General features: G+C 39.9%; 1 protein-coding gene across 4 annotated transcripts in view; it reads left to right on the top strand.

Moving 5' to 3' along the window:
* Positions 1 to 13,662, top strand: part of LOC122517140 (unconventional myosin-XVIIIa) — a 38,337-nt gene that overhangs the window by 1,886 nt on the left and 22,789 nt on the right. Inside the window, exons 3-6 of one of the 4 annotated variants that reach the window (XM_043635524.1) lie at positions 70 to 252; positions 1,879 to 2,646; positions 2,724 to 3,191; positions 6,316 to 6,450. In XM_043635524.1, coding sequence (XP_043491459.1) covers positions 118 to 252; positions 1,879 to 2,646; positions 2,724 to 3,191; positions 6,316 to 6,450 — 1,506 coding nt within the window. In that variant the 5' untranslated portion in view covers positions 70 to 117. Of the gene's footprint in view, positions 1 to 69; positions 253 to 1,859; positions 2,647 to 2,723; positions 3,192 to 6,315; positions 6,451 to 8,471; positions 8,691 to 11,589; positions 12,855 to 13,662 lie in introns of those variants that run through there. The other 3 variants (XM_043635525.1, XM_043635527.1, XM_043635526.1) reach the window with 3 other exon arrangements.

Genomic DNA, 13,662 nt, shown 5'->3' with positions numbered 1-13,662 from the left:
TGATTATACCTATGTTAAAAAGAAGGAGAGAGAGAGCGATCGTTATCGTTATCGTCATCGTCTTCTCAGCTGGTCGAACGTGCTGCATCGTTTTTGAAGTGTCGCGCGAGCGAGAAAATGTTCAACTTCATGAAGAAGGCCACGGAGAAGGACGACAAGGAGAAGAGAAAGAGGGAAAAAAAGGAAAGGAAGGATGTCAAGAAAAGGGATCGAGGGAGTATGTCTGCCGAGGAACTTCTACGACTCGATGAGGTGAACATCTATTTAGACTTATTTACCTATTTATATTTACATACAGGATGTCCCGAAACTCAATTTACCGATAGGAACAAAAATACCAAGCAAACAAACGAACTTTCTTTAAATGAAATAATCTGGACACGCATCTTTGCTTAATTAATAAAACCTAAGGCGCAAAGGGTTAATAGAATTACGCGATATTTTGTTTTCATTTCGAGCATTCCAAATACTCGCGGGGAAACATTATTTTTCAGTCGGATCGAATTACTTTTGGGACACCTTGTTTAGCAAGTTATACGAATGTATATATTATATTATATATGTTCGATTAAATAAGTATATCTAAATTTATAAGCAAGTTATAAATAACAGATATGGATGTATGACAACAAACGTATATCAATGTACGAGCAAATCGTCGTATAGACGTAAATGATAAGGATGCATACGAGTATGTGTAGTAAGGTATTGGATATACAGGGTGAAAAAGAAATGATTGCGAAAAAAACGCATTAGAAAATGTTTAGAATATCTCAGCCATCTCTCTTCGTTTCAGTAGAGATTACTCCGTTATTAAAAGTACGACCGGAAATATTTTTATCGGATCAATTTTTCTTCCCGACGAATATAGCAACGTCGCTTTGAATTGTTCGCATATAAACCTATAATTCTTCTACGCCTATCTGTTAGAGTATTTCAAGACGAATTCTGTAAGTACCATAACGTAACGCATATTATTTATTTTGCCAGTTTACTACTCTAAACGAAAATAGAATTCAGATTGGAAGACGCGGGAGATTTACCGATTATTTTGTTTCACCTTATATTCGGATCGTTTATATTTTTCTTTTCATAAAAAGTATTCCTAATATGATACGCACTCGATAACGTATTTTTACGTATCAATCGATATTTCATTGCAGCAAAATGGATTATTATATGTTACACTGACATATTAACTTTATCGGATGTACCGATAAAAAAAGAGGACAATTATCTGATAATGTTTCAAACCTTGTGAAATCGATAGAAGACGCGAATTAATAAGTTATTTATCGTTAAGCTATTTAATAGAAAAATTATACGAAGATTGAAAAAATAATGATTATTCCTGTCATTTTCAAAACTAATAGGATATACGTACGTATATCTAAATTAACGAGATATTTTAATAAGAGAGAATTTTAATAAGATTATTCGAAGGAAATAAAAATGGAATCGTTATAAATGTTGGTGCCTTTCGAATCAACTATCTTGTTAGCTTTTCGCACCAACTATCGCATCCTTCGATATGCTTTCGTGGTTACAATGGCAAAGCTGCGGTCTGGGAACGTCGCGAATGTCGCGTTAATGCGGACAAGCGAACATCTAGGGAAGAAGAAATTTCAACAAAATATAATGCGAGTCGCAAGCGCAAGCATCATCGATAACTTTCGTCGAGTAATAATGAGTAAATAATCGAATAAGCATACTATACGACTTATCAATTCTCGAGCGTTCAATTGAATCGAAAAAACAATGCTTTACGATGATATACTTATCTATAAACGTTTCGATTGCGTAATCGTAACAACGATAACTCGCCAAACGGGTAAAGAAAGAAAAATGAAAAAAAATAGAGCATTTTTGTTCGGACAGGTTCGAAGATCTCTGAAGATACCAGGACGCAGAAAGGAAAAGGAAAAACTACCTAGCGGTATAACAGCCGATTATAGCGCGTCTTTTTTCGCTCATTTGGATCGGAATCTATTGGAGAACGCGCAGAACGCTACGGGTGGAACGGGAAATACGGCGTTGGGTGGTGGTACAGGCTCGGGTTGGACAATGAGAACGCCCGATGGTTTGACGCAGAGCGACTCGTCGGAGACATCGTTGACCTCTTTGAGTACAACGACGACGACGACGAACGCCGGTGCCAAGAATCTCCCTCCTCTTCCACCGAAACCACCAAAAAGAGGGATATTAAAAGGGCCAAGATTAAGTATCACCAGTGGTACCATCAATGTCCTTTCGGAAGAGGTCGTTTTACCGAACGGGAACGAAGCTGGTTACCAAGAGGCTAGTAATTTGTTGGTGAGGAACACTTTGCAGAACGAAGTGATAGCCTATCAGAATGTACCGCCTACGCACTCGCCGAGCTTAGGTGCAATGGCTATTGGTCTTTCAAAGGACGAAATTTGCAGTCCTTCCGAGGAGGACGCTCAATCTTGGCGAGTATCTTCTCAACAGGCTTCTCTTCATCATCAACATTTATATCACCATCAAGCGACACAGCAATTTCAACAACAGCAGGAACAGCAACATCAACAGCATCATCATCAACAGCAGCATCATCACCAGCAGCAGCAGCAGCAGCAGCAGCAACATCATCATCACCAACACCCGGCCGAGTCGAAGCTACTCCAGGTATTAATGAAAATCTAATCATCGTTACCGTCGCCGTCGACGAAACTTGACGGTCTCGTACGATATTGCATTTTTAGGTGGTAACGAGCGCCAGTCCGTCGGCCGATTCCTTGACGGACACGACAAATTCGAGTTTTGCTACCCCACCGTTCAGTCTCTCGCCGGTTGGCGAATCTCAGGGTTTTTGTAGATGGCGATCTTCGGCTTCTTTCGAAGAACAGGGAGTCGAACTTCAGCTGCCGGAAATCGTGCCTCTCGAACTCCCGGAGCCGCGAGAACTGACGATCCAAAGACAGCCACCTCCTCGCAACGATTTTGGTTTTTCCCTGCGTCGTGCCGTTGTCGTCGAACGTGGTGCCAGTGGTGTTACGCAAATGAGACCTGTTATTTTCGCCGAACCTGGTACTCTAGTCCAGCATAACAACGACACTGGTCTTCTGCCAGGTGACCGACTTATCGAAGTTAATGGAATCAATGTCGACGATAAGTCTAGGGAAGAGATCATCGATTTGATCAAAGGATCTGGCAGCAGTGTCACGGTCAAGGTAAGTCCGCAATTTGCTCCTCTTCCTACTTTGATCTTTCTTTTAATAATATCTATACATCGCGTATAGTTTTCAAATATGAGACCATCCAAATGTTTGCGCCACGTAACAAAGTGTAATAGTAGAGGCATTAATCGACGATGAATGAGGAGGCATTGGCAGCAAAGTTGAATGCACCTTTCTTAGCATACAATAAGCGAAAGTGATTGTTTTTACGGACCGCTTTCTCTTCAAAGTATTTTCATTTATTTTTTTTTTATTTACGAAGTATTTGCCGTCGAAACAAAATAATCGATTTTTATTTGTTTCTCGTTAAATTGTATATTTATTTAAGGGGTAATAATAAAAAATAGTCTATTTCGAAGAATTTTCTTTGTATTATATGCACTTTCAACGAAATTGGTTCATCCATCGAAATGTAAATCGTCTGGTACGTCCCCTTCTCTTTACAATTGGATGCTCTTTAATAATACCTTCCTTCCTTCTTCCACCCCTTTTCCCTCCGTGTTCCTTCCCTCGCCTCGCGCACGCTATTCCTCATTGCGTCGATTGTTTATTCCGATGAAAAAAGAAGCGGAAAAAGAAGAATCGAGGCTGGAAAAGCGAGAGAAGAGTGTCGTGCTCTCTCTTTTTTTCTACACGTTTGTTCGTCTTTTTCCGTTGTTGACTCTTTGGTCGTTTCTGGATATTCGCCAAAGTAAACAATTTGGCGAGAAAGAAGCGGATACGCCGTGCTCCACGCTTCTCGTTAAGTTTCTCTCGAATAGGCACAAAGTTACGACACGTTCCTTGTTATGGAGCACTCTATCGTAAAGAGTACGAGCCATTTAACCGGAGTATTCTCTTCTCGGACCGTGACGGTCCTCGACTCTTTTTCATTTTCACTTTATCCATCTATCGTACATCCAGGGGAATGAATTAGAAAGATTTTTCATTAATCTAATCTAACTGTCCCTAATACGCAAAACTTTATTTTAAAATCAAGTATTTCATTAACCAACGTTAACTAATTCATTATTATAGCCAATTAACGATGTCGAAGTTTTATTTCGATGAAATTGCGGCGAATCGAACATACGATACCTAACGAGGAGCGTCTAGAAAGTTTGATAGAAAAAAACTCGAAAGATTTTATTTTTCCATGCTACTTCGATGCTCGATAAGAACAATTTGTGTTTCTTAGATTAACAGATATCGCGAAGGAATATCTTAAGATCGTAATCTAAATATTTCACCACACCCCGTTTGTACTTTTCCCTTTTTTCATGTTTTTTTGTCGTCGCTTTGCTCGTGGTAATCACGGTTTAGATGTAACTTGGCCCAATTCAATGATTCATCGTGTGATAAATCGTGTGATGGATAGGAACCGGTTGGAGTATTACTGGATCGAGTCGAGTTATCTTTCTTCAGTTTTGTTTTGCGCATTCACGCTCGCATTCGCGTACGAAGATTGAATGTGAAAATGTGAAAGTGTACCATAAAATTCTTCAATTTTCTTCTCTATCATTTATCGCGACTACTTTTGTTTATTTAACAATTTTTTCAATCTCGAATAGTAAGTCGACGCACGCAACGTGCAGTCGTAAACACGTAAATAAGAGGGTGTGTCGTTACGCGAAGAGGAAAAGGAGCAGAAGAAGGGAAGAAAAAGAAACGGTGTTTTCTAACTCTTGCAAGAGGCCATCGTCGTGGTCGTCGTCGTCGTCGTGGTCGTGGTCGCTGCCACTACCGTTGGAACCAACCGAATATAGCGAGATCATGAGTCACGTTCCGTAATAAGACTATACTTGGCAAAGTAGACTATCACTTGGGAGGGGCGAAGATTTTCTAAAACAACAAGATCTTTCTCCAGCATCCGTGAATCCTTTGGTCCTTCTTTATACAATGACGAAAAGCGAGTGGAAAGAAATGATACGCGTCGAAAAGCTAATCTTGTCAATTGTCAATTAGTATTGTCGATTATTTAGGTAAACGCGAAATTCGGTACCGGGACGCGGAATATCGTAAAAATGAATTCTTGAAAAGAGTGGAATGGTATTTATTTTATTGATTTAAAAAAATAATTCATTGCGAATATTTTGACAATGGTGCAATGCTCGCTGACTCATTTCTCGACAACATGGCCGTAGGCGCTATGGAATTCTTTTTCTTCTTTAATAGATTTAACGGATGATTCGAATTCTTTGCGACTTAGTTTATTCTCTCTAAATTGTGTCATCCTTGTTGTAAGTTTTCCAAGCAATATCATTCCTTACGATCGAAATCCCTCTATCGTCTTTCCACATTTCAATAATAATTTGACAAAAATGCGTGTATTCAAAAAATAATGCGTTGCATTTGTCGATGTACGTTTTAATTTGAAGGTTAACGTTAAAATAGACTTTTTCGATGATAAGCTTTATCGCGACACGGGGACGTATAGATATATGCAGTTTTTAATATACGTACGTGTATATGAGACGATAAGTTTTGACGTTAATAAGTATTGAAAGTGGCCAATGATCGAATAGATCGAAACTGCGATGAAAAGAATAAAAATAGCATGTAAAAAAAGTGAGGAGTTATACGCGATCGCCTAAGGGACAATAAATAAAAATAAAAATGTGAATTAGATAAATTCGCAAATTCACGCGACGTTAGATTCCGGTCCCGTTGGTCACGCGATTCGCATAGGGTTACGCCTGCGTTTAGTTGTCCTACCGACCGACCGATCGTCGAGAGTTCTCCCTTCTCCGGTTCATATCCTGCTTCCTGTACTGCTTGCGTGCGTGCGTGAGTGCGCGAGTGCGTCACTTCATTCACCCGCTCGAGAGGTACGCGCGACCGATCGCGACGCGATATCATTTTTCATTCGATACTCGACATATATAAGCGAAGCAATTGTTTCATTTTCTTCTTCTATAAATAATCAAAATAAATCCCCGAAGATGCGCCGTTCGAATAAAGCAGTTGTATGCATTATTCGCGACAACGGCCTTCGCGCGTAGGTCAAGAGCGCGTGGGTGTAGACTAAGAGTTATTTTGGAACGTTTACGTTTCGGACGCTGCTACCGTTTCCCGCAGATAAGACAAAATAATAATACAAAATAATAATTAAGTAATAAACCAATGATGTTACTCTTAGGTGCAACCAGTCGCGGAATTATCCGAGCTCTCGAGACGAGGTGGAAGCGACGGGCAGCAAGTCGAGCTGGCACCTGCGAATATTCGCGGTGGCACGCTCCGTCGATCCGGTAGCCTGCGGTTTCATCAGAATACGGTAAGAAGTCCTTCCTTATCTATATTACTCTCATTTATTTCCCTATTTGGTGTAACAGTTAAATAATAATAAATAGTTAAGGAGACGAATGCGTACTGTGATAATTCTACAAAAAAAAAAAGAAAAAACGAAGGAAGAGAGATCATAGAGGTGCTTACTTCCCACCCACATTCTCTAGAAAGACGGAGTGGCATAGTAATCGCATAACGGTACATATCCCGACTTCTTCGTACTTTAACGCTTTGTTTCCATTGAAGCTAACGGACGTAATACTGATATAAGAATGTACGTGAAATGAGGAGGAAAGAACCTTGCTATCTTGGTCGATTATTAAGCGGTAAACAGAGAAAAAAGAGAGAGAGATTTTATGCTCGGAACGTTAACAGGACGGAAAGCGTTTAAAGTTTTTTATCTTATACCCTTCATTTTATTATAAATCATTTAAACAAAGCGTTATTTATAAAATATATCATGCGAGGTCAATACATAATCGTCGGTATTAATGGGACACAGGTCGTATGGTTTCATCCGTAGTGTTCTACTTGCAAACAGTTTTATCACACATTACGAGTCTAGCTGTAATCTCGCGCGCGCGAACCTTACTTTAAACTAAGAAAAATATTTCAACGATTATTTCTATCTTCGCAAAGCGATCGTTACGATGAAATATTGATTTGTCGCGACGCGTAGACGTTCCGAACATACGTATATATCATTTGGAAAAATTAGTCGCGAGTTGCTAACGTTAGCGCTTCGAATAAAACAGATATAGAGATGCATCTTTGTTACGTCTTCGACGTTTCACAATTTTCGCGATGGAAAACCGGTTGTATTATCGTTTTTCTTCCTTTCTTTTCCATGATATTTTACTCTTCGTATTTAAAGAGCATAATGCATAATAATAAATGCATGAGCGTTGAATGGAGCAACGAACGCTGCCCAAACTTCGAATGCTATACGAGTTATTCCTCTCCCTTTTCTCATGCGTAACGTGTATCGATCGTTAAGTTGATCCCAGCGAGGAAACTAGTTGGCTGTGTTATAATTTGCTTCCTTATGACTAGTTTCTTCCCTTTTAATCGTAAACCATTTGCATGAACGGACATTTGGGCTAGGTAGAAGCTTCTTTTTAAGGAAAACAAAAAGACAAAGTTAATTTTTTCCCCGACTACTTCTCATTGCATCTATAACGTTTGCCCTTATATAGTAGCGCATAATTTCAACAGCGATTGTATATCCTTTTATTCGTAAACAAAAAATCAAATAATATGATGAAAATATGTGGAATTCGAATTAGAACGTTCTCGTTTAAAGCATCGATACTACGATAGCGTATAGTTCGTTCTACCGAGTGTCGGTAAGGACGGTACTTTTCGACTCTCTGGCGCGTGTAATGTTATGCGCGACGGTAACGTTCTCTAGTGGTTGCTTTTGGCGTTTCAAAGATCAAAAGGAACTTGCTGCTATCGATTCAAAACTACGTGTATCCAAATTACATGATTTTTCGTCGAATCCTCTAGTCGTAGAGAATTCTTGACGAGCGTCAAGATTATTCGCATTTACTTTCAAATTTTCGTTTGTCAAATTTGACGTTTCTAAGCTGTTTCTAAGCTGGTTAGTATAGAGTATCATAAGATCACTCGGTATGCATCGCAGTCTCATTTGAAAACAAATTAACGAAGCGAATTCTTACTGGGTGCGCCGAGGCATCCATGCGGTATAACATAGACCGTTCAAGGTTCTAGGCTGGTGTAAAAAGGGACGTATCGTTTAGTAGGGTGCGGTCGGCAGCGGCTTTTTCGACAAATGACAAACTTTCCATGATTTTTCCTTTTTCATTTTCAAAACAATACAAACGATGCTTAATTGCGATGCGTTTATATTTCATTTTACAATTATTTTCAGATTTAATATTTATTATCTTTTCCTTTCTTCGTGGGTTGAACGCGAATGTAACAGAATGTAGATTATACATCGACATTGTACGTAAATGACTTATTACGTAACTACAACTACAGAGTACGCGTTGCGTGTAAGTAATTACGTCGTTATCGTTCTTCAGCATCGTTACATTATGCATGTACCGCGCGTTGCGTTTTCAAGCAAACTGCGGTTCGTATGTGTGTAAACTTGTGTAAAGTGATAATGTTGAAAAGAAAAAATATCTTTCGCCTGGAGCCATTATGCTGTGCATCGTAGATGTCTGTCGCAATATCGATCCGGACGATATGTACTACGTAGTAAGAGTTTCTTTATATTTTTATTATTCTTCTCGAGCATGCGAGGCGAGGACAAAATTCCGCTAATTGACGTTTCAAATGTGTCGTAATCGATGGTGCGTATCTGCCGAAATCGAAAAGCATTAGAGAAGGGTTTTAACGATCAAAATTGTTGAAAAATGTTGTTGCTCAAATGAATGATTAATTTTGAAACAATTCGCGTAATAAGCAACAGCGGTGGTCGTAGCTGGTCGGTCTATCCTCGTGTCACTCCCTTTTTCCTCTACGGTACTTTTACATCCCATATAACTTATACTATAGTAGTAGCTTACATTCCATATAAATTTGTAAAGTTTCATAAACGTTTAAAAATGACAAGTCGCGGGTTCTTCTTGTTAGTGGTACACGCGGTACACGGGAAACTAATTGCAAAAAAATATTAATTATTTCTTATATTTTATATTTAGTATAAGGAAGTAAAAATTGTAGCGTCTAGGATATTTCGTATCGTTGATATCCAATATGTCGTTCAGCTCTCATTCACAGAACCACTCCGAGATGTCGTAAAAATGTCGTAAAAATAGCGGCAACAAGTGGTAAGTGCTACATGGTAACCGTGCGAAAACATTAGTCGCTACTGTATCATCGACACGGGTGGCGCAAAAGATATCCGAGCCTTTGGTTGATTCTTGGCTCGCATTGTTCTTAAATTTTATCCTTTATGGTTTATTTAGAAAAACTTTTCTTTCAATGATTTTTTATACAAATATCGAGCAAAAGACAAGCATGGAATAGGACGAAGATGAGTTTGATTTTTCGTCGCTTAAATGGCCACCCAAAATTGCCTCGAGGGCAAAGGGTTAATCGAAAGAAACGTATATTTTAGTTTAAAAACACCGAGTATATGTTCGGAGCACCGTCCTCCTCGAAATCCACCGTTAGACTGGCACGTTGTCGTCTGCGCGAGTTCTTTTATTCGATATTGTTTATATTACTTATCGAAGGTCTCGTATGTTTAATGGAAATAATATATTCCTAATAAATAGAATTTCCTTTTATGGAATGTCATATAAACAACATTCGATAAAAGAACTTTCATAGAGAACAAAAAAGCGAGTTTAGCGAGTAAATTTCGAAGAAGAACTCGCATCGCGATCTTATACTCGGCGCTTTTAAACAACACTATTCATTTCTTGGATAAAAAATGAAGACCTTTCATATGAATACGATTTTAAGAGCACACGAATTATTTTCCTATCGTATTGTAACGTAAACGTACGACGAATGACGAATGCTTGCCGATTTCTAACTCGTCATCGGACGTCCCACGATAAAGGTGTTTCGCATAGGTGTTTCGCATAGGTGTTTCGCATAGGTGCTTCGATCCGCCTACGATAGATCGATCTTAGTCGTTTTACACCCTTGCACTTTAAACGAACAATGATGAGTGCGTCATCGGTCGTCTCGACAATTTAACTTGGCTAGAAATAAACTAGAAATAATTATACCGATCCGAAGAACGGCACGACTAACGCAACATTGCTTTTCAAAAAAGTACGAGAGAGATAAGAACGAAATAGAATAATATTCTTTTTATATGGTTTCCTTAAAACGTCTAGTTATTTCGTTTAAGATCTATGGTTTTTTATGAATTAATCTACCTCGCGTAAGACGTCTTTTGTAACTTTATTAAAGAAATCCAATATTTTTGCCAATTCGATTTGTTCTAATTTTTGCGAGTAAATTTTCGTCGGTCTCTATTAAATTTTCCTATTCAATTTCGGTTTCATTTCGAGTCGAGTTAGACAGCGTTGGTTTACTTCGCGAGATGAAGTCCCGGTGCGTTAGGAGTTTCTTAAAATAGCAAATGTCTCTTGAATCTTCACGCACGCATTGCGCAGAGCACGTGCACTGCACGCGCAGTGCACGTGGATATCCCTGCCTGCTGCACTTTATCACGCGCGAAGAATCCTCCCTCGAATCCTTCCTCGCCGAAATCTTCCTCTTCGATATGTCGCCAGCGTATCGTCCTCGATAAGTTGTTCGAACAAATCGAATTGGGATCCCTTCGCATTTTACGATTCGTACCAGTATTATTGGAAAAAAGTTTCATGTCATATCAAGCAATACTATTTATTAAAACATTTTCGTAATGTAATAGTTGGCATCTAATTCAATGATTTACAATTAAACTTTATATTGGCTTTTCATTTTTTCCTGCGTACTGATTGAATGAACTATAGATAGACGATAAGGAGTCTGTAAACGCAAACAGCTGAGACTGAAGAGTGTTTCTCGGAAATCACTCTCGCGTATGCTTCGCATTCGCGTTCGAGTACCACGACCTCTCCTTCTAGAGCATCGACCGTTTTAATCGACGAATAGTATTATATTTGACGAGCAAATCGATATTTCTGGCTTAGAATCACATTCGAATGCTATGTCTATGCATGATTGCAAATGATTACCTTATTTTTATTGAAAATGTTAATATACGCAATGTGTTTCTTAAAAAACCTGTCGGATTCATATATCATACGATGAACCGTTTCGGAAGACCGTGGAAAGATGCGTGGGCTGTGTTGTTGAGAAAGTGTCAAAGAAAGAGAGAGACAGAGAGAGAGAGAGCAATAACGACAATAATCCTTATTAAGAAAATGAATCAATAGGTTTGATTAGCGAAAGAAAGACGCGAGCCTTTTTTCACGCGAATGCGAGAGGGATAGAAAGCGAGTTAGAGCGTACAGGAGGAAGAGGAGAGAGAGAGAGTTCCTTATTCAGTTCGAAGCGAACAGAAGGAGCTCTCCCCCTGACTCCCCCTACCGCTCCCTCTCTCGCTTTCTTTTTCTCCTTCCCTCCAGCTACTCTTCTTACCGCGAGATCGTGTTACTTCAGTCGAGACTCGAGGGACTCACGGTACGCTCCTTCTCGTACCCGAGACCGATATTTTGCCGGATCGATCGTTAACGCGAAATGCGATCAAGTAAAATGTGATTTTGCTTTTATGACTTTTATCAGAGAAAACTTTCTAACGATCTTCCGATTGCTTCTCGTCCAATTAATCTTGAAAAGAAGACAAATTGGAAGCAATGAATGAGAAGAAACGTCGTTTAATAAAGAATGAGGAATGAGGAATTCGAGTGTGTTTGGCGACATGCTAATGTAGATCCAAGTGCGAATCGAATTGGTTAGAATCCCGACCCGAAGGTATAGAAAAATGAACGTATATGACATGAAAGCATTGCGGTGAAGCGAGGAAAGCGAATATTAGTTGGCACCGAGTACTTATAATCCAAGATGTCGGACGACTCTTCGTTGAGGGCACATTACGTATTACATAGATCCTGTCGTGGCAAGGCACACGCAAGTGGGATCGGCAAACATGCGAATAATCGTCAGCCGATCTATGCTCATTCCGAAAAAATAATCGAGAGAGCGAATAAAGGCGGGGAAGAAATGACGAGCAATTCTAGGAACGATATTCTACGAAAATGCAGTAGGAACAGTACGAGTTCTTGGGATTGCAGCGATAGCGACAGCATGAACAGTCTCGAAGCGAGCAAAAATCGAGTTTCAAGTTCGATCAAAAATAGGACGACGGCACCTTCGCGAGTCGTTCTCGCGACGCATTCTTCTCGCGCGGCTAGAAACATGATCGGAAATTCGTCAAAGAAAAGGGAAAGTTGGGCCGATACCTTGAGAGGTGGCTCGGTCGACGACAGGATCAAAAGGATGGAGGAAGGTTGGGACGATAGTAACGTCATTAAATTGCCTAGAGAGAGAAAATGGCGAATGATTACTGCCGAGATCGAAAACAAATTACCAAATAGTAGGGAGATTTTGGCGTTAAGAGGGGGCGGCTCTAATATCGCTGCTAAAAATCGGATCAATCATTCGGCCAAGAAGATTATCAAAAGAAATCGCAATAGCGTTGTTCACAGACCTGCCAAGCCGCCGCCGCCGCCGCCGCCGCCGATCTACGATGTCGTTGAGTGGGAGGAACTTTTGGAGATGGCCCTAGCCAAGAAGATGGCTCGCGGAGGATCTCGCGGAGGATCTCGCGGAGAATCTCGTGGATATAAGAAAGAGGATAGGAAAAAGGGATTAGAGGAGCCTACGGAAACGGATTATTTCAAACGACTCGAGGTGCTTCTTCAGAACAGAATGACGCCGCTAAACCTCGGGGTAGGCAATTTTCAAATCTTCGATGCGAACGCATTTTACTTTGAGCAATTTCTAGCAAAATATTCATCGATTTCATTGCTTTTTAACGATAAGCAGGCTCCTTTCCCATTTAGAGAATATAATACTCGAAGAAGTACTAATGTTACAGCATCGTAATGAGTATATTTCAAGAGGAAAATATATACGTATACCCATACCCATACCCATTAAAGACAGAGAAAAGGATAGAACTGACGCGAAGAGAGGAGTTCCGTGTCGTGGCTATGCTTGCATGATTCTTCGAAAAATGATCGAGCGAAAGGGCAACGACAGCTTCGTAATCTCGCAACTCTCCTTAACTTGGAAGCGTTTATTCTTTTCATACGTCTACTAAACAATACGGACTATGTGTCGTTGCTAACTGCTGTTGCTGCTGCTGCGACTGCGGCTTGTCCGTTCTTCAAGGCTGTCTGTGATTCATGCTAATATATTACCAGGAAATTCGCTATACGTTGTCCTTACCAGGTCGAACGAGAACTCAACGAGCCACCGCACACTCGTTTCTTCGAATGTTCGTAAGAAAATCGGATGCGGAAATCGATACACGCGCGACTGCTGCTTGCACTCGCAGCTGCACCGACGAGTCTTTTTTTCATTGAAACAGGGAAGCGAATATATTTCAAGTAGAAAAGAGAGAGAATAATAATATCCCAATACTTGATATCTTTTTTCTACTTACGATCAAATACAAACGGGAATTTCTTTTTTTATTTGTTTCAAGAAATATACAAAAATGAGAGGTTGGGAGGGGAGGGGGGTTCGTCGATCT

Source organism: Polistes fuscatus, unplaced genomic scaffold (assembly GCF_010416935.1).
Source record: "Polistes fuscatus isolate 324 unplaced genomic scaffold, CU_Pfus_HIC Scaffold2, whole genome shotgun sequence".
Taxonomy (NCBI): Eukaryota; Metazoa; Arthropoda; class Insecta; order Hymenoptera; family Vespidae; genus Polistes; species Polistes fuscatus.
Note: the sequence above shows the minus strand (reverse complement) of the source record. Positions and strands in the feature narration are given on the sequence as shown.